The sequence below is a fragment of the Protopterus annectens genome, chromosome 3.part0 (genome assembly GCF_019279795.1).
Source record: "Protopterus annectens isolate FY-2018-M chromosome 3.part0, PAN1.0, whole genome shotgun sequence".
Taxonomy (NCBI): Eukaryota; Metazoa; Chordata; order Ceratodontiformes; family Protopteridae; genus Protopterus; species Protopterus annectens.
In genome coordinates this window covers 1,635,301,736-1,635,329,644 of record NC_056731.1, presented here as the reverse complement: position 1 = coordinate 1,635,329,644, position 27,909 = coordinate 1,635,301,736, and the positions used below count along the sequence as shown (strand labels likewise).

At 39.0% G+C, this 27,909-nt stretch overlaps 1 protein-coding gene across 1 annotated transcript in view; it reads left to right on the top strand.

Moving 5' to 3' along the window:
- The window catches only part of RRM2B (ribonucleotide reductase regulatory TP53 inducible subunit M2B), a 1,174,820-nt gene that overhangs the window by 880,888 nt on the left and 266,023 nt on the right, over nt 1–27,909 (top strand). Inside the window, exon 8 of the mRNA XM_044065668.1 lies at nt 3,204–3,317. Within this exon, the coding sequence (XP_043921603.1) occupies nt 3,204–3,317 (114 nt within the window). The remainder of the gene's footprint in view (nt 1–3,203; nt 3,318–27,909) is intronic.

The following is a 27,909-nucleotide window of genomic DNA, read 5'->3' as shown; positions in this document are numbered from 1 at the left end:
ATTAAGTAAATCTGGCTACACACACATACACACACACACACACACACACACACACACACACACACACACACACACACACACACATGCACACGCATTAGCAGAGATGTTTTTTTTTTAGACTGGCTATGCTTGACAAAGGCTGTGTTGCATTACATTAACTAGAGTTGTCTGCATAGCTGGCTGACTTTGTAAACAGACCAATTAGCTTTAAAATCATGAATCATAAAAGTAATGGGCATTACTGACTGCAGAGAAAGAGTTTGCCATAAAAGACAGTGGTGACTGAATAGCTGCCAGTGATGATTTGTTCCAAGACACCCCTCATGAATTCTTCCAGAAGCTGTGACTTGTCCAAGTGTACAGGCCAGCTGTTAAAAAAATGTTATCAGTCTTTTCTTCTATACTGGAGTGAGCAGTGTGAAATTCATGAACTGGAAAGAGAAAGCTTGCTGATTAGATTCATTGAGCAATTCTGCCTGTGAGTTTTCTCTAACTCATACTATAGTGATAGACAGATTACAGTAAATATTTAGCTCACAGTAGGAGTAAGAACAGATGCCTGTTAATATTTTTCTAAATGTAATCTGCCCATTTTAAGCCTCCTATTTTGTACATCTTTGTATAAGTGTGTAATTGAGTATGCATTTAATTTGCAGAAGATATAGCTTAATTCTATATATTTCAAGTATGGAATGTTTGTTTTCAAATTAAAAATGTTTGTGGGTGCTTTTTATTAATGTATAGAAGGGTAATTACCAAAACTTGTAAATGATTAACTTTTAGCATCCACCTTTCAGAGAGTGACTTCTTTGCTCTAGATGCTATTATCTAATGTGATATAGCTGTGTATAGTAACTGAAACCTTTGGCATACTAGAGAAGCCTGGCTGGAGGAAAGGCTTTACTATAATACTGTGTCTGTGTGATGCAAAACAGTCTTAGCAAGTTTCAGTTACAGGTGATAGTTGCACTGAAAATCAACCCATATGTGGTAAGATAAATCAGCAACTGACTGAAAGACAAAATTAAAACAATGCAAGTTGCTGTTGCTTCATCCAAGTATATAGGTGACTAGTGGTGTCCCTCAAAGCTTGGTGCTGGTACCGCCCCTTTTTGTAATTTGCTTCTCATATCTCAATGCATTTGCAGACCTCAAAATGGGGATTGATGTTAAGTCACCCTATGGCACCCAAACCCTCCAGAATGAACTCTCCCTAGTAAACTCTTGATGCACTAAAAATGGGCTCAAAGTAAATGCTAAATAGTGTAGTATCATCTGTTATGGTAGACAACCCTTTTCCTCATCATACAGTATAGACAGCACACCACAACAAAGTGAAAATATATTCAGGAACCTAGGTACTTGGGTTGATAGCTCCTCTCTTTTGACAATCATGTGACAATGATTGTCAGAAAAAATATTTTATTTAGCCCAGTTAATTGCCAAATGATATGATCAAACTGTAAAGAGCTGATCACTCCTTTATGCTCATTATTGATTAGGCCAGTTATTGAGTACAACTCCACATTTAGGATGTATATCACTGAACATATCAAACAATGATAAAGACAGCAAAGGTACATAACCATAAAGATCTAGGGCTGAAGTTCCTGAACTAGTATGAGAGGCTGCAAGCTCTGTCACTTTATTCAGTGCCTGCTAGATTTTGAGAGGAGATCTCTGACTTGCTTACTGCACCAATAGAGACTTGATTGTCTTGGACCTCTTGTTTCTCTTTAAACATAAACTCGATGACTGGATGGGTATCCACAGATTTATTCCAGGATTGACTGGTATGGCCCACCTGAAGAAAGGAGGTGTAAATTGAGAGAGGGTAGTGGCAAGGGGTGAATGGTCACAAAACTCAAGGGCCTTGGAATATCTATACATTTGTAAAGGTTAAGGACTGAGGGTGTAGTGGAACTGCTGAGATACCAGTATTTAAATTTACTGCTGAGCTGTACAATGCAAAGATTATTTTGGGTGTGACAAACTGATGATACCCCAAGGTAGTAATACAGATTTATTGTATACTGTTAAGGCTATCTAGCTCATATTTTAATCAATGGCGGCAATGCAGCTCATGAGACCACACCTTTGAGCATTGCACTCTTTACAGAAGGTAGTTAATACTTTCCTACCTTCTACTTCTGACTGGATGGCTCTGCATCTTCTTTAGTGGGTGCATAACTGATAAACTTGGGAAACTTTTAACATGATATCATTGTTTCATTATCTCTTGCAGATGTGTTCATTCAGTTTATTCAAGATTAGAACTGGTGACTGTGGGCTTTGGCACACCCTTTTCATACTAGTACATGATGCCTTGATAAACAATGGTAGGGAGCACTTTGAGAAGTACTTTGGGAGCAAAGTAGTTAGAAGATTAAATGATTGCATGCTGAGAGATCGCATTTAAAAGAGGAAATTATAGCAGCTGAGATGTTTCTGAAAGGTCATCTGAACAGTGTATTCACATATCTCTTATTTCATGAACCTGCTTTCTTTTGTGAAAGCCCAATATTTTAGACATTCTTGTAAACCAGCCTGTTCAGTTATTTGGAAAAATTGAAGTATTTGCTGCAGCCCTAGTTATGGCTGCAAACAGTTGTTTTTTAAATGCCCTTCCTTCTCTTACCATAAAATTTCATTAATTGTGTTTGTGACAAAAATATATTATTCACAAACATTCATTGTAAACTGATACACATTTTAGCATGTAGGCCATACATGACCTTTCTGACACAGAAAAAATGAAGGAAATAATATGTTTTATTACATTTTCCTGGTTGCTCTTTGCCAGAGATGTAGGCTTGTACACCAAGTTCCAGAATCCAGAATGTAATATATCATCGTTTACCACAATTTTTTAAAGTTTACATTTTAGCACACTCATACAAAATAAAATTCTTTTTTACAAGTATATACAATGACATACATGGCATATAGTAGGTAATGGGCATTTTTCTTGCTCTTATATCCATCATCCACGTGAAAGTACTTTGAATGGAATTCATTTTCAGCTATATCATGTAACTTACTGAATTTCCCTCTCTCTCTGGTGGTTACTGGTAAAGTGCTAAATGTTTAGAAGTGTTCTGCAACTACCTATTTCTTAGTTCTATATAGGGAAGTCTGTATTGTTTAATCTGTCATTTGAGCTTTAACTAAAACAACATAATGGGTTATTTCTTCACTGACAGGAGTTTCTAACTGAGGCACTTCCTGTAAATCTGATTGGAATGAACAGTACATTAATGGAACAGTATATTGAGTATGTAGCTGACCGCTTGCTTACAGAACTTGGATTTTCTAAGGTAAAAATAGAAGTGTAGATTATTAAATATTGTAATCATCTTTGAAAGATGGCAAATTTTATATTCTGCTAGCTGACTAATTATATTACATTAATAAAAAATACATTTGTAAGAAGCAATGTCATGGTGCTCTAAGCAATTTGCCTTTTTGTATCTTTAAGCAGTCTACTTGTCTTCTGGTTAAAGTAAGTCTTGTGGCACTTAGCATGAGTTGTCCCTTTCAGGTTACATTCAGGATTGTGGTATACATTTAGTGTTTTATGTCTTTGCCCATTGCTTGTCTGGCAAATACGTAATTGTATTTTGGAGCTGTAGGGCATGGGGACACACATTCATGAGAACCATCACTGTGTTTCCTGGGGCACACTTTTGATCAGGTAACACATTTGCTATGTGTTCTTACCTCCTCCGGCAGTTCACTGTTGCCCATATGTAAGATATAGCGCCCAGAGAGTATTTAAGCTGTGACTTTTTGTTTTTCTTGATCTGAAGAAGTTTGTTTATTGGAATATACGAAAAGCACTTTATCATTTCGTTCTGTGCTACTGTGTGGTTTCTTCTCTATTTTGTTTTTCATATAGTGCTAATTGACAGTTCTGCATGTACCCACTGCAGTGCACTGACTTATACAAATGGTGCTACAAATGAAGAGCATCAGGCTGGGATCATGAGAGGAACATGTGTTAATAAAAATATGCTGTACTCAAAGAAGGCCTCATTAGTGAGATATGCCTGTAAGTACTGCCTAGTCTGAAAGTCTTTTGCTCTGTATGTATCAATTTCAATAGACCATATCAGTATCTATGTGCATTTCATTTGGTGGCAAATCTTCATGAGACAACTGCTGACCATGTCTATTGTCTTCTTTGTACTTAAACAGGATGGTAGGGCTTATCTACCTTTTATTATTAACTGAGGATGTGAATGGATAAGACTGCTGCATTTCTTAAAGTATGGTAATTTATGCCTGTGCTATTCAGATGCCCGATTTCCACCTGCTTGTAAAACACAGGGCTTTTAAAAGCATATAGGAAATGCAGCATTGAACATAGTGTATACACATACTCCTGCTAATTGTAATGTATGAACTTCTCAATCACAAAACAGTGGGGAAAGAGTAAAGTCCCACTCCCCACTGTCTAGCAATGCCACAGAATAAATGCTGGCATCCTGCAATGAAGCAGCAGTTTAACAAAACAACCCTTCTAACTAAAATTCAATGTAATGAATGTATAACCAAACACACGGAATATATATATATATATATATATATATATATATATATATATATATATATATATATATATGTATATATATATTCACTTTAAAACATTGAAAGTCCATAACACTGAAATTCAAAACATTGAGACCAAAATCTTGAAAATTCAAAACACTGAAAACTCAAAACATTGAATCCCATAACATTGACAATACATAGGAAAGCAACATATACTATATTCCAGCACAACTATATACAGAAACAAATAAAAAACAAACCATATTACACTTCTTCAAATATACTCTTCTAACAGTGACACTTCTTGTCTTAATTCCTTTATAGTTTTCTCTGTTCGATACTTCCATGATGGTATTCAATTTCCCCCTTCCTTTCCCTCACTACCCTGTGTTCTTGTGGTAGAACTTAATCAGTTATTAATTTAGATGCACAGTAATATATCCTGTTTACTTCTGTTATATCCTTTTCTACTTTTCTTCTTTGTCTTCTTATTTTTTGTATTGTAAAGTTTTCCATATCCGGATTCCTTTGCCTGTATTTATCTTCAAATATCTTTGGTGTGCTCTTTTTGTATTGATTACTTTTGATTTCTCCTTTGCAGAGATATTACACCGTATTAAATCTCTTTTGCTTTTCCAAGTCTATATTTCTTCTTCAGATGTCTCCTGATCTTCCTGTTTATCCTTACTTTGGGGACTTACTTCATCATTCTATGATGTAACCTGTGTTGAACCTTCTACACCAAATCCTTCACTTCGCAAGCACTCCATAACTTCAACTTCTATTTTTTTTAACTTCTACTTTACTAATCTACTTTTCTGCATTCCCTCTTTGTGATATTATTTTTTTATTGTGAAATTTTCCATATCTGGATGCCTTTGCCTGTATTTCTCTTTGAATATCTTTGGTGCTGCCTACTTTATATTGATTAATTTGGCTTTCACTCTTGCATAAATATTGCACTATATCAAATCTCTCTTTATTTCCCATGTCCATATTTCATTTTTATACTTTTCAAAAATCTCTAGGTTTTGTTGTTTATATTTTCACACTTCCTCAGATGCTTCTTTTCCCAATCAGATCAAAGTTTTTTGGTCTATATACTGTTTTTCACAAATCTGTTGTATTGATGAACGTACATTTTTATTTGACGCTTCTGACAGTTTTTCTTGTGGAAGTATTTTTCTTTCCTCTAATTTCTCTCTTAATCTTGTTGCATATCTTGTGACCAGAAATTCTGGGCTTTTGCATAATTGTAACAATACATCATTTCTGTCTTATCTTCAAGAGTCCATTCTGTTGTCTTTATGGCTCTTCATTGGCCTATCAGTTTTTGTGATTTTTATGGACTGCTACTTCCTTCTACAATGGGGGGGGGGGGTTCACTATCATCCCCCTGGACCTGGCCTGGCCCCATTGCAGGAATGTTTCCATATTTTGAGGATTCTACACTGTCACTTTTGTCCAGTCCTGGCACCAGTGAGCCTACCAGGATTGGGCACTTTTTTATCCTGGGTCTTATGCACTCAGCTATCTTTTATAATTTCTGACCTACTTCTGTGCATGATATATGCTATATAAATACAGTCTATATATCAGTGCAGCCTTGGTGAGATTTTGTGAAAAATAGGGTCCACCTCTACTTATGAAGGTACTCACCAAGACTTGAGGATGAATTCCATTTCAGCAATACTACTCTCCTTTGCTTGCTGACTTATCATCTCTCCATTGGGACTCTCTAGCTCGGATACCTAGCTGGGTTAGTTTGTCAATGATGCCTGAGTGGGGGATAGTGACAAATGCTTTGGCTAAGTCTAGGTAGGCTGTATGCACATATTTCACCATGTCCAGGGCCATGGTGACTGTCTCAAAGAAGTCCACAAGGATTAGCAGGCTTGATCTCCCTTTGATAAATCCAAATTGAGTAGGGCCAAGTGTTTCGAGATTACCTATATCTTTGTTGATAATCTCCGTGGTGATTTGCTCTATGCCCCTGCAGATAAGGCTAGTCAGGCTAATAGGTCTATAGTTCCAGGAGTCAGTGGAAGCACCACCTTTGTGCATGGGGATAACGGTGGCCATTTTCCATTCAGCTGGGTCGAAGCTGGAGCTTAGACTATGATTGAAAAGAGTACCCAATGGTGTTGCTAATTCTTGTTTGAGCCCATGTAGAATACAACCTGGGATGTTATTAGGTCCAGGAGATGCTGTGTTTTTGGCCTTAGAGAGGGCACATGTGACCTGATCTTTAGAGATACAAGGTAGAGGGCAGGTGGTATGGATGTCATGGGGGTATGTGTGGTGGGGACAGGGGAGTGAACCTTTTACAAAATGTGTTGACTAGCAGGTTAGCTATGTCCACAGGCTCAGTATATGTGATATTATTAACTACCAGTTTGGCACAAATCTGGGCCTTTCCTTTTAGGTTATGGATGTAACTAAAGAATGCCTTATGGTTGTCCTTAAATGAGGAAGCTAATTTTGATTTATAGTTTGCTTTGGAGGACTTCACAAGAAGTCTTATTTGCTTGTTTAAGCTGAGGAGGGAGTGTTTCCAGTTAAGGGCTCACTCCTTCTTATTCTTAGACAGCAATTTCTTCCTCTTATTGAAAAGCCTGCTAATGGCAGTTGTCCACCAGGTAGGTTTGCTCTTCCTTGAGCAGCTTGTTTTGGTCCTATCAGGTACGGCTTTGTCAATGCAGTTATGCAGGTGTTTGTTTAAAGCATTGGTGTAGAACTCAGCATAGTTGCCAGTTCCATCTGAGGGGGGAAATGCAGTAAAGCTATTTATACCATCCCGTAAAAGGTTATACTCTGCTTTGGAGAAGTTTTTTAGTGTAGTTGCTGGTGGGGGTTGGGGGTCAGGTGTGATAGTTACTTTGAATGAGACTGATTTGTGGTCAGATCTCACTAGGGAAGACCTCACAGTCTGGATGTTACAGTGGTCATCCGCATTGGTAAGCACCAGATCATGGATGTTGGCACCCCTTGTGGGTGAGTCAACCAGCTGGTTAGGTGGACTGGAGTTAACAAAGTCAAGGAACCTTTGGGCAAGTGAGTTAGAGCACGAGTAACCACATTCTATTAATTCATCATTAAATCTAGTAATAACCTCATTAAATTTGGCTTCTACATTGTCTAATCTAGAAAAATGCATGGCTTGTCCTTTGATAATATTTTTATATATGTGAGAAGGATGCATGCTGTCTCTATATAATATAGTATTCTTACGGCATGTTTTCCTATGTAATTCTGTAGAGAAATAACCACATGCATTTTTCTTAATAGTAATGTCAAGAAATGCAATTTGTGTATTAGAGATAGTATATGTAAATTTTAAGAAGTCAGTAGTGGTATTTATACATGACAAAAATTGATGTAACAACTCTATACTTCCTGTCCAAATCAATACCAAGTCATCTACAAATCTCTTGTATAGAAACATGTATTTATATATTTAAGCTATGGAACCTTGCTGGCTAGGTTTACGTAGCCCCTTGGGCCGATAGCCTAGTACCTACCTATGAACCTATATATATATATATATATATATATATATATATATATATATATATATGTATAAATTACTGTTTTTATATGGATATATGTGATTTTTTTTTTTATGTATAGATATGTATATATGAGATATTACTTGGAGTTAGAGATGTGAGTTGACTTGAAGATCTTGATTGCTCTAATTGATTGTTTAATTGAACTGTTTCATATATATATATATATATATATATATATAATTATATTTTACTGCTTTTAGCCACCTCGTTTTGCATTTTATTTATGATTTACTTATTGTTGTGCTGTTAAGGTCCACAGTGGCATCGTTGTTTATTGGAATATTAATTTGTGTTTTTGCGTTAAGACTGTGGAGTATGGCAGAAAGCAGTCAAGTGGAATTGGATTATGTTCCAAAGACAAATGAGAGATTTATATCCAGCTTGGAGAAGCTAATAAGAATGGACAGGAATCCCCTGCTTACTTATGAGGTAACTACTGAAGAAAATATGAGTGAGCAAGTACAATATGATGAACAGACAGCATGTAGATATATTGCTGAATTAGAAAATGACTTGGTTAAATGTAAAAAACTTCAGTGGCAATGACTGCACTTTGAAGTGTGTATATTTTACATAAAGTCAACCCTAGAGGCTTGAGAGTGTTAAATATGCCAGCATCAGGTGACACATATCCAGAATTGCTTAAGCGTTGGCAAAAACTAAATATAGAAACAAGTATTAGATATATGCAGCTGCTCACAGACTTTCATAAACATATGGAAGAGCAGCTGCTGCAAGAAATACATCAGAAACAAACGCACCTTGATAATATTATGCCAACTACTATTTTTGAAAGAACAATGACAAATGTATGTGATTACGTGCATTCTGTTGAACATCAACTTATTAACTAGAGACAGGATAGCTTTCTTGAATGGCCATGTTTTTTCATGGCCTAAGAACCAAAATAATGCATTTCACAGAGAAAATCATGTTTGTAAAACTGTGAGTGATGAAATCAATACTGTTCCTTTAACTGGCACCAGAACTGAAGCAGAAGTTATGGAGGATACCAGTGATAAGCAGATGGAAGCATAAACGTCCAATGGATCAAAGGATCAGGTCTCTTAAGTGGAGAGATCAATTAATTATGCGGTGTGGAATACTATAGACACTCTGCAAATGAATAATACACCAAAAGCTCAGAAAATTGTCCGAAGGAAAGAAAATAAAGACCAACAGGTTTTTTCATCTTCACCCCTGCCAATTCGACAAATGGATTATTCCCAACATCACCGCTCAGTGAGCAGGGGAAGGAAGCGCAGGTTACCATCGTGAGAGAGGGACACAAGCCACACTTTGAAAAAGATGTGGGAGAAACTGCCATTCAACGGTCATTAGTTTATAATTTATCAACCAAACAATTAACTGAAAATGAAATGGGTTTGCTGCAAAGAGGACTTTCATTTATACCATTATTTAAGAAAAAAAAATAATTACTTTTCTTAAAGAATGGCATTGTATAATGCCTCCTTACTGCCCTTCCACAGCTGTCTGGTATTCGGCGGCAGTTCTGAAGTACTGCGCATGCATATACTTATGCAGTACATCAGAGCTGTGGACAAAGCAACGGAGAAAGCAAGATCTCCACTGCTTTTTACAACCTGTCTTGCTATGTTAAACGAGTTTAACATAATGAGACAGCTTTAAAAAAAGCAATGGAGACTCTCCGTTGCTTTTTTTAAAGCTGTCTTGCTAGGTTAAACCTATTTAACATAGCGACACAGTTTTGAAAAAAAGCAATGGAGAAAGCAAGATCTTCATTGCTTTTTAAAGTGTTTCGCTATGTTAAATGGGTTTAACATAGCGAGACAGCTTTAAAAAAAGCAACGGAGATGCTCTGTTGCTTTTTTTAAAAGCTGTCTCGCTATGTTAAACTCATTTAACATAGCGAGACAGATTGTGAAAAGCAACGGAGATCTTGCGTTCTCCGTTGCTGTAAAAAAAAAAAAAAAAGAGTTATACTAATGGAAAAAGTCCAAGTCCGGGCGACTGGACCTTTTTCCATTACTATAACTCTGATTTACAATGTGCACGCTGACCAATCAGCGTGCCCGTTTTGGAATATTAATGGGGGGGGGTCGTTGTATAATTAGTAATTTTTTCTTATATCTGCAGTTAGTATGCATTTATATGTATAGCTATATTACTGTTTTTTTATATGGATATATGCAATTTTTTATGTATAGATATGTATATATGAGCTATTACTTGGAGTTAGAGATGTGAGTTGACTTTAAGATCTTGATTGCTCTAATTGATTGTTTAATTGATGAACTGTTTTATATATATATATATATATATGTATATATATATATATATATATATATATATATATATATATATATAATATATATATATTTATTTTATTTATTTTACATTTGTTGACCGGGATAGTCCGACTGGATGCATGTCCATTTTCAGCGGAGGCCCGGGGAGAAAAGCTCCACAGAGAAAAAAAATACAACATTAATTACATACAGATAAATACACAATTACAGGGACAATATTTTTTTGGTTTAGATACATTTGTCAGCAGTGTGATTTAAATACAACTCAAAATGCAATAATATTTCTATAAGTTGTTACAGGATCCTTACTGTTATAGTATGCAGTCAAGCAAGGAGGAGCTAGATTTCTATAGAAACCAGAGGAGGTAGAGTGCTAAGGACGTTGGTTGAAAATTATTTGAGACTTTGAAAAGGAAGAGTAGCATCTAGTAGGTACAGGGGAGTGGGTATAGTAGGGGTCAAGGAGAGTTAATCAGGGTTAATACATGGGCAAAGCCAATGAGACTTAAAAAATTGTTTAAGATTATTTTTGAATTGACAAAGGGAGGTGGAAAGTCTTAGATTATTAGGGAGGGAATTCCAAACCTTCCCTATGGAGTTGGCAAAGAGAGCTTCACCACCCAAGTTGTTAGCTTTGATGGTTTGAACCAGAAATCTATTTGAGGAGCGAAGACAGCTAAGATTGGAGTAGGGAATCAATATTTCACTCAGTGAAGGGTTTTTTTCAGGTTGTTTGATTATTTTAAATGCTTCAGTGAGTTAGTTCATTTTAAGAAGATTGGGTAGTTCAAGCCAGTCGAGTTTCCTTAGATTATGACAATGATGAGTTCTATGGGGAGCACTTATTACAAATCTGGCAATGTGATTATAGGCAACAGAGAGTTTCTTGATCTCATTTTTATTGAGGAAGGAAAGGACAGGAGAGGCATACAGTAAGGTAGAGAGGAGATGTGTGCGTGCAATAGTGAGTTTGGCAGTAGGGGTTAGGAAGTTTTTGATTCTATACAAGGATCCGAGTTTCTTATTTACTGTCTTTATGGTTTGACTGATATGGATATCAAATCTAAGCTTATTATCAATTGTGACCCCTAAAAGTTTAGTGTTGGTATCAGGCTCAATTTTGGTACCATTAATAGATTGGACGAAGAAGGTATTGTCATTAGATAGTGGAGAGAGTTGAACTGGTGGAGGCACTGAGGAGGGAAAAAATATTAGTAATTTGTTTTTTTTTGGATTTAGGATGAGTTTCCATGCTGCGAGCCATTTTTCTACTGCAGTAAAGGAGTGTTGGGTGACTACTTGTAGATCAGAGAGAGAGAGTGCAGAGCAAATCAGGGTGGAGTCATCTGCGTATTGGATACAGGTGGCTTTAGGGATAATAGTGTGAAGTTCATTTATGAATACAGAAAAGAGGAGGGGACCTAGTATGGAGCCCTGAGGAACTCCTATGGTATTAGGCAGCAGGTGAGATAGCTTATTTTGCCATTGGACTGCTTGTTGTCTGCCAGAGAGGTAAGCCTTGAACCAGCTGAGAGCTGGATTATCAAGGTGTAAGGTTTCTAGGGTGTGGAGCAGAAGATTGACCATGTCAAAAGCTTTTGACAGATCAAGAAAGAGTGCAGAAGTTATTTTTTTGCTGTTACGGTTTTTGTTTACTGAGTCAGTAAAGGAAAGTAGGGTGGTGGTCGTACTATGGTGGGGTCTGAAACCGTGTTGAGTATGGGACAGAAGATTATTTAGGTTAAGATAGTGAAGTAACTGTTTATGAACGCATCTTTCCATAATTTTGGCTATTGGAGACAAAATTGCTATGGGTCTATAGTTCGATGGTTCAGTGGAGGAGCCACCCTTGTGAAGTGGAATGACATAGGATATTTTCCATATGGCCGGGATGGTGGCCTCTGTTATTGTTCGGTTAATAAGAATTGAGATGGGGTAGGCTATAACGTCTGCTGCTATTTGCAGGTATTCAGCTGGGAGTCGATCGGCAGAGAGGGTGGTTGGTTTGAGTTTCTTCAGTAAGGCTCTAATGTAAGAGGTGGATGTTGGCTGAAGAGTAAAGGAGAAGGATGATTCCTCAGAGACAGCAAATAAGGGGGAAGAAGGGGGAGTTAGTTGATTGGCTAGTGACTGAATGGTCTCTGTGAAGAAGGAGTTAAAGGTATTTGCTACTTCTTCTGGATTTTTACCAATAAGTTTCTCTGGGGTGGGTGTAGACGATTTCCCTGAGTGGAGGAGATTATTTAAGCCTGCCCAGAACTTCTTTGGATTATTCTGGTGTTTATCTTGGAGGTGACAAATAGTTCTTTTTGTCCAGGGTACTGTCTTTTTGTTTCATTTCTAAGCTGCTGGAACTTAATGCGATCCTGATGTGTCTTAGTAACTCGCCATTTGTCCCAGGCCTTATCTCTAAGTTTAATTTTAGATTTGGTTTCTGTAGTTAGCCAGGGTGCTATCCGTGTCTTGGTTCTGATATGTCGGTTAGGTGCATGAGAGTCCAGAATGTTGAGGAATGTGTCATTAAAGAATGCCACACTCTCCTCAAGAGGCAGAGTTTTTAGCTTGGACCAGTTACAGGATTTGAGTTCTGTTAGGAATAGAGCTGGAACAAATTTCTTTTTATTTCTAACAAGTCTATATATGGGAAGGTTTGAGTTGGTAAATTTATGTTTAATTATGAATGTGATGAGGTGGTTGCTAAGGTCATTAGGGAGGGTCCCTGTAGTATATTTATGTGTCCCTTTATTAGTAAGAATCCAGTCAATTAAGCTCTCCTTTTGGTTGGTATTATCAATTCTTGTTGGGGAGACAATTTTTTGTGAAAACCCATATAAATTAATGGGCATGGGATTAGTCTCAGTGGAACATTTGGTCCAATCAATGTTAACGTCCCCTAATACAATGGTTTCCTGAGGGTAGTTAGAAGCTAACCAGTTTAGTGTTGACTCCAACATTTCTAAGTTGTTCCCTGGCAGAATATAGATTACAATAAGATTGATACTTTTTAGATTATTTATGCAAAGTTTTAGGGCAATTAACTCTGCATTAGCAACCTTAGGCGGTTGTATAGGATTCATGATGATATTAAGGGTACTTCTATACACAACAGCTATTCCACCACCTCTTTTTTTTTCCTGATCAACCCTTAAGATATTGTACCCGGGTGGGAGAATTTCTTCGTCTTTTGTGGCTGGTTTGAGACATGTTTCTGTTAGACACATAATGTCGGGGAGATGTGTGACTAACATAGCATGTAAATTGTGAACCTTGTTATTTAAGCTTCTTAGATTAAGATGGAAGATAAGAAGGGAGCTGGCTGATCTTTGGACTGATGTTGGTGGGACAGAGTCTGGGTAAGTAGATGGGCGGCCGTTCGTGTATATCACCATCTTTAGTAATACATTTCTTTAGGTGGTCTAAGAGTCTTAGCAGTTTATAAAATATTTTTTGTCCATGTTTAGTGGTTGTTGCCTTTAGGTAAGATTGGGTGATATATATGCTATTAGTTCTTAGGATTCTTGTGGGGTAATAAAGAGGAGAGGTCTCTTTGGAGAGAGCATTTCTAAGATTACAAGTTTGGCCCTTGGGGTAGTGAAATCCCTTGAAGTTTTGGTTTTCGTATCTGGATAAATAGTAAGGGATAATAATAAGTGGAAGTATAAGTGGGATAATAAGTTTCTTTACTTTTCCCATAATGTAGGGGAGGATTTAACTAATAGGATAGGTGGGTCCAGGAAGTGGTTACCTAGATATGCTAATAGCAGGTGTTGTGGGAGGAGATATATTAAGTTGGTGGTGTGGCGTGATTGGCTCAGAGCTAAGAGGGGTGTGTCTGTTTGCACTGATAAATGTAGAGATAGCAGGGGCGGGTGGGATTAGGGGGCAGAGTGGGGATACACCAATCCGGAGCTTTTACTACAGGTAAGTATAGAAGCCCACAGTTAATGCTTGCAAGGCCAGATTACTAAGTACTAGGTGAAATTACAGGTAAAAGTTTGGCTTACACTCTAGTTTTACACAGGAGCAAGCTGAATTTAGTAACTGACTGCAGTTATGGACTAGGGGTTATCTGTCCGGTCTTAGGCTACCGGCTGAGTTTAATTACTGTTATGTTGCCCGCCCGTGAGCACTTTCCATGAGGTAAAACACTAATATCAGAAGGGTATTAAGTTTTACCCTTATTTTATCTTGGGACTGATGTCAGGAACCAGCTTGTGCATTCGCACCACAGTTAATGTTCTTCCTGGCTTCAGGATAACTACTTGGGACTCGTTATAGTGATTAGGGCAAGAACCTAGAGAGATGAGATGTATAGACTTACATTTAGTATTGAAGTAGCACATGACAATGTTAAACAAGCTGTAATAATTGTAACAATTTCAAGCAGCTGATTATTATTGGTTAACGTTGTTTTAACAGCACTCCCAGTGCGTTTAACTAAACAAAGAGCCACAGACCTAGTGAAGAAACACGCACATTTTCTGTAGCTAGTAACAATCAGTTCTAACAGAATGAGCAACTCATGCACACATTAGAGTTAGCATTCCCAATGCGTTTAAAAGTAGTAATGAACAACAATTCAAGGAAACAGTACAGTTTAAGCAGACCAGTACAGCTATTTAACTCATTAAGATATCACTTGTTTTTAGGTAAAATGCTATTGGAGTCGGCGCTCCCAATGCATTTAACTTTATAGCAAAGAGCCTCACAATCCAAATAACAGTACAGTTTAAGCAGACCAGTACAGCAGTTGAAATCAGTAAGATTGCGCTTGTACACAGGTAAAGTGCTAACGCTAGTCACGTTCACTTATGCAGGCTACCTTTAAACATTGGCTTCATTCCTGATAATATATATATAGAGTGATGTGATGAGTGTTCTGTAATGGTCTGAGGAAGCATCATTTGATGTGAAAGTGCTTACCTGGTATTAAAATTATATTTTACTGCTTTTAGCCACCTCATTTTGCATTTTATTTATTATTTTATACTGATTTTTTCCAAATAAAGAATATAACTTTAAAACCTTCACATTAAAGGTGAATGTTTATACAAAGAGTTAGTACTGTCCATTTTTCTAATACATAAAAGATGTTCAATATTCTTTTTCATAAAATCCACTCTGTTTTGCCAGTGAACACTTTGAGCACAGAGCAATGTAAATCACAATACTGGTGCTAGAATTCATAATGACAATAAGAGCATGGACCACACATAGCTATATAAGCAGTAATGGTGCCATGGTCATGTTCATTCTCAAAAAATTACTTTCAAATTGTACAGACTTATAACTAAACCTGAGCATAGGTTCCATCTTCCAGAACTCAAAATGAATGTTATAAAAAGCATCCTATTTCCTCTGAATTATGTCCCTCACCTCTGAGGGATCTGTAGAGTGGTAGAAAAGCATTATTTTGCCCAAGTCTTTGTTTACCCTCTTAGGTTCATAGGATAATACTAGGGTATTGGTCCAGAGGCCTTTATAAGTCTAGCCAAGAATTTCACCCATGTTCCCACAAAGCCGGCACCTGTTTCCCCTGTCCCGCAAGGACACAGGGGGGATCTCAGGGGTGTATTTTCTGTTTTCCATCCAATTGTCCAGGTTCCTCTTAAAGAGGGCTAGAGAAGTACTCTGCTTAACATGGAGAGGGAGTCTGTTCCACAGATGGAGGAGTCTCTGGGACACAAATCTATCCCACCAACAAGTTCTGTTAATATCACAGACCAGGTTTAGGCCTTGCATGTGGGTTGCCCGAGTGAATTTTGTCTTATGGATATGCAGCAACTCCATCAAGGTTGGGTCTGAGATGGCCTTGTATGCCAGACACAGGTCACCTATGAGCAGTCTGTACAAGACTGAGTACAGGTACAGGGCTTTTAGCCTATCTGTGTAGGACAGGTGTTTGAGACCCTGGATTTTCCTGGTCAGGAACCTCTGTGGTCTCTCCAGCTGCTGCATGTGCTTGGCAAGATACATGCCAAAGAGGGCATTGTACTCGATAATGGGTCTGATAAGGGAGGAGTATAGGGATGTTATGACCTCCTTTTTCCTGGATGAAATACCCTTACTTATGAGGTGGGCCATGTGGAAAGCCTTCTGTACAAAGGAGGCAATGTGGTGGTCAAAAGTCAAGTTGCTATCAACCTGGGTGCCCATGTCCTTCATGACTGCTTGCATGCTTAGTACATTGTTATTAATGTGATAATTATTGGGGATGCCATTTTCCCCAAAGGGGATAATGATGCATTTCTTGGCATTCAGTTTGAGGCCATGCTCCTGACATCAATAATTGTTTTGGTTAAGGCCCTCTTGGAGGGTTTCACATCACTAGTGGAATTTAAGACAGCATCCAGCTTGCATTTGTCTGCAAACATGGTCAGCCACAGACTACTGGTTTTGCCTTGCACCTCAGAAAAGTATATCCCAGACAGTAGAGGCCCTAAGACCGATCTGCTCATTACTACTAGAGGTAGCTTCCCCTATTTTGGCTGAGTGGGTTCTATCAGTGAGCCAGTTAGCTACCGATCTGGTAACATATGGGTTGATGCCCAGATGGGAGAGTTTATCTATTATGCCCATGTGGGGAATAGTGTCCCAGGCTTTGGCTAGGTCAAGGTGCACTGTCTTCCCCTCATCATTGGCTTTGGTGACTGTTTTGAAGAACTTGACCAAGTTTAATAGTAATGATCTCCCTTTGACAAAACCAAACTTTGTGGGGTGAGACCTTTGGAGGTTGCCAATGTCCTTGTTTATAAGGTCCATGATAATGTGTTCCATGGCCTTGCAGATCAGGCTAGTTAGGCTGATGGGCCTATAAATGCCTGGGTCAGTGAATGCTTCACCTTTGTGTAGAGGGATGACAGTGGCTGTCCTCTGTTTGGCTTGGATGAAGCCAGTGCCCAGGCTTTGGTTAAACAGGATGCCTAATGGAGCTGAAAGTTCATGCATGAGTTTATGTAGGATACAGCCATGGATGTTGTTGGGTCCCATGGAGACTGTAATTTTTCCTTTGAGAGGACATTAAAGACCTGCTCCCTGGTGATGAGGGGAGGGGGCAGGTGCTGGGGATGTCCTGGTTTACTGATGGGGGGATGGGGGTAACATTTTCACTGAATTTCTGCCAGCAAGTTGACTATATCTACAGCATTTGTGTATGTGATGTTCTTGACCACCAGTTCAGAGCAGATTTGGGTGTTACCATTGAGATTGCAGATGTATGTGAAGAAGGCCTTGTGATTGTCCTTAGTGGATGTGGCCAATTTGGACTCAAAGTTAGGCTTAGAGAATTTCACCAGTGACCTTATTTGCTTGTTCAGACAAAGGAGAAATTGCTTCCAACTTGGCACCTGGTCCTTCTTGGTCCTGGACAGCAATTTTTTCTTTTTATTATAGAGTTTGTTTATTGCTGAAGTCCACCAGACAGGTTTACTCTTCCTTGAGGAAGATGATTTGGTCTTGTCAGGTATTGCTGAGTCCATACAGCTATGTAAGTGCTCATATAGTTTTTTGGTGTAGGCTTGGACATTAGTGCTAGTTCCAGCTGAAGGGAAGGTGGCTGTGAAGTTGGTTATACCTGCTCTCAGGAGAGTGTAGTCAGCCTTGGAAATGTTTTTTTTTGTTTGACCCTGATAAGGGGGGGGGGGGGTCAGGGTAGATGGTGGCTTTGAAAGTGATCATTTTGTGGTCGGATCTTGCCAAGGAGGATGACACTGTAGGGATGCTTCAGTGGCTACCCATGTTGGTTAGTACCAGGTCCAGGATATTTTCACCTCTCATAGGGGTGTCCACCAGCTGATCCAATGCACTGGCATTGATGAAGTTTAGGAATCTCTGGGTGTTCATGTTTGGGCTAGAATAGGTCTTCCACTCTATGACTGGGTAGTTAAAGTCACCCAGGATCCGGGTAGAGGGTTGAATCTTGATAGATTCAAGTAAGTACAGATAGGTGAAGTGGGTGTCCTGAGTCATGGTTGGGGGTCTGTAGCTAGCTATGATTTGAATAGGTGTTTTGTCACTTGGAGTGTCTCTTGTGCATCATACTGTTTGACCAGCCTGGAGGTGTGTATGTCTTTGATAAATATTGAAACTCCACCTCTTTTGGCTTTGTAGCCCTCCTTTTGGGGTCTGAAAGTATGGTAGAATGAATAACCTGGTAAGGCTAGGGTGCTGTCTGCAGCTTTGAACCAGGTTTCAGTGACTGCACAAATGTCAGCATCTTCCAGGGTGAGGAATCCTTCCTATGAGTGCAGTTTCATGCTAAGACTCCTAGCGTTTAGCAGCATGACCTTTAAATTTCATTTATAAGAATTTTTCATGTTGGTAATTTTGTTCTCATGGCTTTGCCTAAACAAGACACTATGGGGGAGGCAAGAGCTTTTGCCAGAAGCCTGAAGCCCAGGGGAGACAGATGAAGGCCATCTCTGGCGAAGCATCAGGGTCTGTCAATCATGTCCCCCCAGACTGTCAGGTACTGGATCCCCTTGGAATGACATCAGAAACTAAGCCAATTGTTAAAGTCAACCATTTTCTTTTTGTATTGATACATCATTCTAGGTGGTGGGAGTATGCTGCTTAAGGCTAGGGATATACCTGCTTGAGACACATATTCAGTGAGCTCAATCATGTCTCTCTTCATATAGTCCAGAGAGGTTCATCTCAAGTCATTCACACCAACATGGACTATGACAGAGTCATAACAGTACCTGTTGTTAAGAGACTTGAGTACGTGCATGATATGGTGGATTCTAGCACCTGACAAGCAACTTACCGTACATTTCTCATTGTCTAGCCTGGTGAAGGGCACATCTGTGTGTCTCACGATAGAGTCTCCTATGATTAGTATGTTGGGTTTGTGGCTGGGACTTAGAGGGGTGAGACACAGAGACACAGGCATGTGTACTATGTGTGGTGCTTGGTGCTGTGGGTTGTGATGTGCATGTATGTTTTTGCTTCGGAGGTCTCTTTTTTTAGGTATGTTTTTGTTGAGAACTTTTGCATATGTAGGAGTTTGTTGTAGAGGTGTGGGTGGTGTTAGAGGTGTGGTGTTTGTCGTGTTTGCGCAGACAACCTTCTTAGTGTCAGAGGTACTGGCTTGTGACTGAGACAGCAAGGATTCTAGGTTCTTAATGTAATTGCATCTCTCACATATTGTGTTTCTAGGTGGTAGTAATAGAGGGTTATCTGTGTACATAGGGCATTTGCTACACTGTTAAAGGATGCACATATCAACCAGACTAACAGGAGAAACCATGGGAAATTTTCTGTTTATGGTTGTCAGAATCTGTGGAAGAGAGGTCAGGGATAGTAGAGTGGGTACTATCTGAGGAGAGTACCTATAGGTGTGAGTAGGGCTGGATAAAATCAGTACAGTAGCTGCAAGCAAGGACCTCACTTACACAGGCGTGCCGGTAAGAGACAAAATGCAGCTGAGATACCTTGCAAAGGGTTAAAACAACGCATCAGTGGCGAGCGACATGCATCAAGCACAAACCCATGCAAATGCGGGTTTAAATATCACAGAAATGAAAGTAAAATAGAAACACTGGAATTGACCAAACAACCCTTGTCCCTGAGATCTTAACTAAACACCCTATGCCAGACCAGTCCCAACCACTTCAATTAGTGCCTTGGAGTTTCTGTGAATCTATGACTAGTATAGAGGCACATCTCATTCAAACACATGCCATTGATCAGCTTTGATTTTATTAAGGTCTCCTTTCGGAGAGAAAATGACTGATATTGATAAGCCACTGAGCAGGAGCTACAAAGAAGAAAATCAAAATGAAAGTCTGTACTTTATGCAAAATGCACACTGTGCAACATGATTTAAAAATAAACACATAGTTTTACTGCAATAATATGCGATATAAAACACCATATTTTTCAGCTGAGCACTATATAATTGTTCAGGAGAAATGTCATAATCTTAGAATCATAGGATCACAGAAAATACAAGGCAAATGGGTCTTGTAATCATTGAATGTTTTGCTAGTACCCTTCCTTAGACAGTACTCCCTCTGTCAAGGAGGATAAGGCAGGTCAAGTCTGGGGTAAATTTGGAAGTACCCATCCAATCATCTAGGTCCTTTGTGAAGGATGATAGTGTCACGCTGTTTACTTTGTAGGATGAATGTGTTCCATTGGCGGGGGAAGTATTGTGTGATCTGTCTGTCCATGTCTTATTTATCTGTTGTGAAGACTTAGGTCCCTTGTTTTGGTATAAGAGATCCAGAACTACTGGGTCCCAGTGGCATGGAAGGGAAATCACAGATCACCCCTCAGGAGTCAATAAAATACTGAATAAAAATATAGAGCTTCACATCTTTTCTGGTAAATTAGGGCATTTAGGCCCATTGGTTTCTTTGTCAGGAGCCTGTAGGGTCTTTCTATTTGTTTGTTATATCTAGAGAGGTACATCCTAAAGGGGGCATTGTACTCAATAATTGCCCTAATTAATGTTGAGTACAAGGAAACTGTGACATCTTTAGATCTGGATTATACTCCCTTGACAAGTAGTTGCACTATGTAGAAGGACTTTCTGACTACTGTCAACATATAATGATGATCAGAGGAGAGGAAATTATCAATCCATTTTCTGAGGTCATTGACAACATTCTTATGTTGAAGTGGGATATCATCTATACTGTATGCTGAGGAGGGGTTGTCTATAAAATGTGGTAATATTGCATTATTTTGAAGTTAATAGTACCCCATTGTTAAGTACAAAGATATTTCTGATTCTTTTTGCTGAAGAGTTTGTGCATCAGAGAGGGACATAACAATGACTCCTAGTTTGCAGTCATCTGCAAACTTTGTTAGCCAGAGATCTTTTTTCACAATTATTATAGTAGGGGTTGCAACACTGAGCTGTGTGGGAAACCGCAAGTCACCTTCATACTCTCTGAAGAGGCATCTGCCACCTGCACTGTGTGGGTTCTATTTTTTAGCCATATTGCTATCCATCTTACCACATAGGGATATATTTTTAAAGCATTTATTTCTACCTATGCTAACAAAGGTTATGATGTCAAATGTCTTGGCCAGCTCGAGGTTCATCATGTAGACAGTATGACTTCTGTCAACAAGCTGTTTTATCTTTTTGCAGAAGGTAATCAAATTAATTAGTCAGGATCTGTCCTTGACAAAGCCAAACTACAGTGGGTCTATTCTAATGAGATTTTTGATAGCATAGTGCTTTTGGTCAGATATAATATATTTCATGGCTTTGCAAATGAGACTCATCAGGTTAGTGGCAGGGGTACCTTTTTAGAGTGGCATCACTAATGCTGTGTGCTAATTCTCAGAGACAAAGCCTGTGTCTAAGTCTAGGCTATAACTGTAAAGAGTGACTGTACAAGGGCTGTTCTAGTGCTGATTATTAAGCAGCCAGATATATTATCAGGTCCCATGGAAAAAGTGTTTTTGGCCTTAGAAAATACCTTCATTACATGTTCGATGATGGAAGGATTCAGATATATGTGGACTTTGAATGGGTGTCTCTGAGGTAAAATTTGCATTGCATGCTTTAAGCCCATTAGGGCTGAATGATTTCTTCATTTTAAAACCAGTCCTCAATGATCTGAAGAATAAAATTCATTAAACTTATTATGTGTATTTTTTATATTTTATATTCATTGTTCTTTATATTTTTTTTTATTTTTTACTTTTATACACACTGTTTTAATTGGTCATTGCATAAATTGGTTAATTGTTTGATTGATAAATAAGATCTTCTAGTAGTTCTGTATCTTGATGCCTGAAGAAGCAGACTGTATCCAAAAGTTTAACTTGTGAAATAAAGTGACATGGTTGCAGCTACTCTTGGTTCTAGAGCTTTTGTTTTTTTTTTATTTTGTACTATATTACGTTACTGTCTCTGAATTTTTATCCCAGGTATATTTTTTGTGATTACTTTTTCAGTATGTGGCAGGTGTTCCTGCATCAAGAGAGATCATCACAGATATGGAATCCGAGGAATTTGGTACTGCATACAAGATGTGTATGTTACTGCCTACAATTTTCCTGATAGCCAGCTGCCCCTAAAAAGGCAGATAGGATGTACAAAATTGTTTAGTCTTTTCGGTTTTTATATACTGTTCCCAAACCTGACCCTACAGCTATAGCTTTAGTTGATCCCACTTCCGCTAAGCACTTAGTTAATTCCAGTCCTACACTTTCTGGTAAGGATGGGAAATTACTGATAGGTATGGGAAAAAATGAAAACTTGTACAACTTTGATTTTCAGAATTTTGAATTGTCAGGCTCATATTTTAAAGTTTATTCTGATAAATTGTGAGAGTATGAGGAATGTTTTATCTGCAGTTTCTTTTTACAAGAAAATATCTGTTTTAAATAACTTTATTTCTTCTATTGCAAAAGTCACTGCTCATTGTTTGCAGTGTGTGTATGACTCTGTTGATACTTCTTTAAGGGCTATGGCCACTGGTACTGTTCTGAGGAGGCTTGCATAGCTGCTTTTCTCAGAACCTCCCAGCTGATGTTAAAAATGAGACTTTAAATTCTCACTTGGATAGAGATTTTGAGTTTGGTCCCTCTGCTACAGAGATGATCAGAAAGTGTGATGAAAGGGGAAAGCTGATACAGGAATCTCTAAGATTTTTCAGCTCTCCTTTTCCAAATTTTCTAAGGGATTTTTTTTTATCTCCTCATCCAGTTTTGGAAAAAAATAGAATAAACAGTCTGAACAAATTCTGGTACAGATGGCAGTAGGAGGAGAGGCTTCCTTTCCAGGGGGTGGGTCATTCCTCATCCACCATATCAGACCTTTTTTTCTACCTGTTCTTCATCACATGCTGTTCCAAGAAGTGATCAAACCAGTTTCTTCTTCCCAGATGGTGCAGGGTTTTTATTCAAGGATGTTTCTAGTGCCAACAAAAGAAAATGCTTGGAGACCAGTTCTGGATGTTTCTTTCCTAAATTTGCTTGTGATAGTGCTTAAATTCAAAAGGATGTCACTTCACAACCTATTACCTCTTCTTCCTCTTCCAAGTATCCTGGTAACCCTTGATTTAAACGATACTTATCATCATTTTTATTTATTTTATTTATTTATTTATTTATTTAACATTTGTTGACTGGGAAAGTCCGACTAGGTTCCACAGATCCTGTTTTCATCGGAGGCCCAGGGAGAAATGCTCCAGAAGCATGTTTTTAGAATGTGGGAGGAAACCGGAGTGCCTGGAGAAAACCCACGTGAACGCAGGGAGAACATGCAAACTCCACACAGAAGGCACCCCATGCCGAGAATCGAACCAGAGAACCTCTTGCTGTGAGGCGACAGCATTAACCGCTGCACCACCGCGCCGCCCATATTCCATATTCATAGATCATATTCATAGATCATATTCCTATTCATCCAGACTTCAGATGTTTCATAATTTTTTTGTGTGTTTGGATCACATTATCAGTTCTGTATCTTTATTTCTTTATTTCTTTATTTATTTATTAGCAGTTGTTTACTGGGATAGTCCACTGGGCTATGAAGAGACCATTTTTAGTGGAGGCCTGGGGAGAAAACTCCATAAGAAACAATAGCAATATGTAATTCACACAGATTAGGCATTTTACAAATGTTTCCTAAATGGTATTTACATAGAAATATAAGTAAAGGCAAAGCAATAGCAACAATTTCTAATCTAAATACAGGAAATATAACATATGAAGGACAATTGATTATACAGATATTCCATGAGAGAAAGCATAACGCAAACTTAGGAATTAGTAGAGGTAGGGAGTAGAGTAGAGAGTATAATTATCTTGAGATTAAGAATAAGTGCAAAAGTAATAATACCAAAAGATTGGTTAAAGAGTAAGGGGGTTAATAGGCAGTTGTAGTTAAGTTATCAGCAGAGAATTAATTGTTAGATGCTTTGGAGATATGCAGTAAGTAGGAAAGTGGCGGTAGCTATGTTATGGAAGGAGGACTTTATTTTATTTATTTTACATTTGTTGACTGGGAGAGACCAACTGGATTACAAGTCCATTTTCAGTGGAGGCCCAGGGAGAAAAGCTCCAAGAGAACAATTTATTTATTTATTTCCAGTTTGATAACCGGGGAAGTCCACTGGGCCCGAAAGCCTGTTTTCAGTGGAGGCCCGGGGAGAAAAGTTCCATAATAATACATTACACACAAAAACACTCTGTGTTCTAACAGCTTAACTCTTTAACAATTTCCAAAAATGTAGTACATTTGGCAGTATACTTAAGAAATTAATATATTTATGCAACTGTATTGTTAGTGTAGTAGAGAGAGATAAAATGAAATTATACATAGATCTTGAATGCAAGAGCAGTAAAACAGAGGAGAAGTGAAGGAGATGCAAAGAATTTAAAGGAGAAGAGGTGTCAGGAGGAAGATAAAAAAGAACAGTTAGACTAATATTCATTTTGTGTTTGAGTCAAAAGTTCACCATATGAAAAAGGCAAAAGATTCAACTGTGAGACTAGTGCAATTTTTTTACAAAACATAGTTTTAAGGACAGACGTTTGACATACAATTTCCATAGAAGAGACTTTGACATACATATTAACTAACTGATAGGATACATTAGTTCTCTACAATATAATATTACATTTTCGAAGATATTCCTAAGTTTAGGATTCTTGTGATATATTTACTATCAGAGTAAAAGCAGAGAGATGTAGAATAAGGCTCCAAGAGAGCAGATGATGCTAGCTATAGTTGAGAAGGATAACAAATTGATTCACTATATGTCTTCAGCTGGTTTTAGTTGAGAATGATAACAAATTGATTTACAATATGTATTCTCCTGGTTTTAGTTGCTTATAGAAAGCTCAACATTGCTGGGGTAGTTTTCCCTAACTCCTGGAGAGATGGGATGAGCAGTAGATTAGCAGTCCTAAGTGGGTACAGTACTATGATTGGTTGGCTTAGCAGAGTTGCTTAAGTTAGGTGAAGTGTTCTAATGAGACATTAGCCAGGGGGGATACAGGAGCACAGTCACTTATTCAAAAAGTTAGTTTTAACAAGTTTCTTGAACTGTGATGGGGATTTGTTGTCAGTTATGTGGGCAGGAAGGAAGCTCCAGGTTTTTGCTACACAGTGGCTGTAGACAGACTTACCAGCTTCATTGTTATATTTGGTTACTTTGAGGAGGTTTTGTGTGCTAGACCTCAAGGGCCTGGGGGTTGTATAAGGTTGCAAAAGATTTTGTAGGGCTGGGGTGTTTTCAGTGTTATGTATTATTTTGTGGGCTAGTGACAGTTGATTGAGTTGAAGTAGTAGTGGTAGTTCTAGCCAATTGAGTTTTTTTAGGCATTCACAGTGATGTGTTCTGATGGGAGAAGTTGTAGCGAATTTGGCTGTCTTATTATAACAATTATCAACTTTGTTTAGGTCGGATTTGCAGAGATTTATAAACACGGGGGTGGCATAAAGTAGGGTGGATAGTAGGTGAGTCCTCGCTATTGTAGTTTTGGAGTAGTCAATTAGGAATTTTTTATTGTGCTACAGTAGGCCAAGTTTTTTATGTACTTTTTTATGGTTATAGAAATATGTAGGTCAAATCTAAGGTGGTTATCTATTTCAACCCCTAAGAGTTTGGTATGATTTGTGGGGGTGATTGTGGTCTTGTTAAAGGAGGAGATGAAGAAAGAATCAGTGGGAGGTGTGGCTCTGTGGGAGCTAAAGAGTACTAGCTTTGTTTTACTTGTGTTCAGAATGAGCCTTTGGTTTGTAATCCAAGTTTCTGCTAGGGAAACGTATTCTTGTGTTAGTGAGTGAAGGATGTCAATTGATTTGGCTGCACATATTATGGTGGTATCATCTGCATATTGCACTATTGAGGCTTTAGGAATACTGTTTGGGAGCTGATTGGTGAAGAGGGTAAAAAGAAGTGGCCCCAGGATGGAGCCTTGGGGTACTCCTAGGGAGACTGGTAGGGAGGGGGAGAGTTGGTTTGCCACATAACAGCTTGATGTGAGAGTGTTCAATCTCGCCGTTTGTTCTTACACCTGGGTTCGGAGCTGATCCTTGGCTCCGTGTCAGCCGCTTAGCAAAGCTCTGCATCGAGAAGAAGCTCGAGACCAACCTAACTCCCACAATCCCCCTCTGCCTTTACCCCAGATCTAGTTTGCCGCTGCAACGTTCGCATCATTTTGATGAGCTCGGACCACCTCAAAGCTAAGATTAATTATTTCTTATATTTCTTGTATTATTTTTAGTATAAAACTCTTCTAAAGTTGATTGTGTGTGTGTATGAGTAGTGTATCGAGGGTTTCTCGGTTCCGTATATAATTTTTATATACTTTTTGAGTTATTCCTCGGGCCTACCCCACCCTTTTACTTTTACTAGAGTTGACTATTGGATGTGACTTTATTAACAGGATTTGACAATTTTTTACTGGATTTGACAACTTTTACTGGATTGGACATTTACTACTGGCTATTTCTCTGTTTTCTGGATTGATTTTGCTAACATGTCAGAAAAAGCTAAATCAGGCTTCAAACGGTGCCAATGTGGACAGAAGATGTCTGTCACAGACAATCATAGCTCCTGTGTCTACTGTCTTGGCCCTCTCCATCTGCAAGAAGACTGCTCCATCTGTCATTCTTTCAGTGGGAGGGTCATGACAGATAGGCGAGGAAGCTTATGGATAGGGGTCTTTTGAAGCCTGCATTCCAAGAGGCTCTGGATGCATCAGACCAGGCATCTAAATCCTCGAAGGAATCGAAGACGTCGGAGCCCAAGTCATCGGCTCCGAGCTCTTCATTCAAAGTTCGATCACCGGTTCCACAGACTTCGGGGCCGAGTGTTGAACTGTTGTCAGTTACCGAGCCTCGAGTCTTGGAACCGGTGACGGAGCTCCCTCCACCTGCACTTTTGAGGTCAGCTCCGTCTTCGATTCCTTCGACGCGTTCTTCCAGGCCCCTCTCCGACACTGATGTAGACCGCGTGGTGCAGAAACTGATGGAGAATACGGCCTTGTCCAAACTTATCTCTGTCTCCTCCCAGTTGGTGTCGAGACTCGAAGGCCTTCCACTATCTCCACCTGTTCCTCCTCCGAGGCCTATCCAGTCTTCGGAGCCAGAAGAGGCTGATCTGTTGATTGTGGAGCCCTCGGTGCCGGATCCGTCTTTTTCTCGGTCTGTACCGTTCACCTCGACTCCGTCGGATCCAGTACCGGAGTCTCGGAGCCGAAGATCCATCCTTGGGTCCGGGACTGAGAGTCGGACTGATGTTTCGGTTCCGACGCTCCCTCTCGGGGCCTCGGCTGGGATCGACTCGGCTCCATCCTTGGGGTCGATGCCTTCGGTGCCTGTCTCGGGGATTCCTCTGACTTCTTCGGAACCGGGGGATACCTCGACTCGGGACCCGGGGGCCTTCAAACTCATGAGGAAGGTGTTGTCTGTTCAGGCAACCACTTCAGCAGAAACAGCTTCTCCTTCCCCTAAAGGGCCGTTATCCTCCTCTGCACCCACTGCTACGTCTAAGCGTCGAGCACCAGTGTCT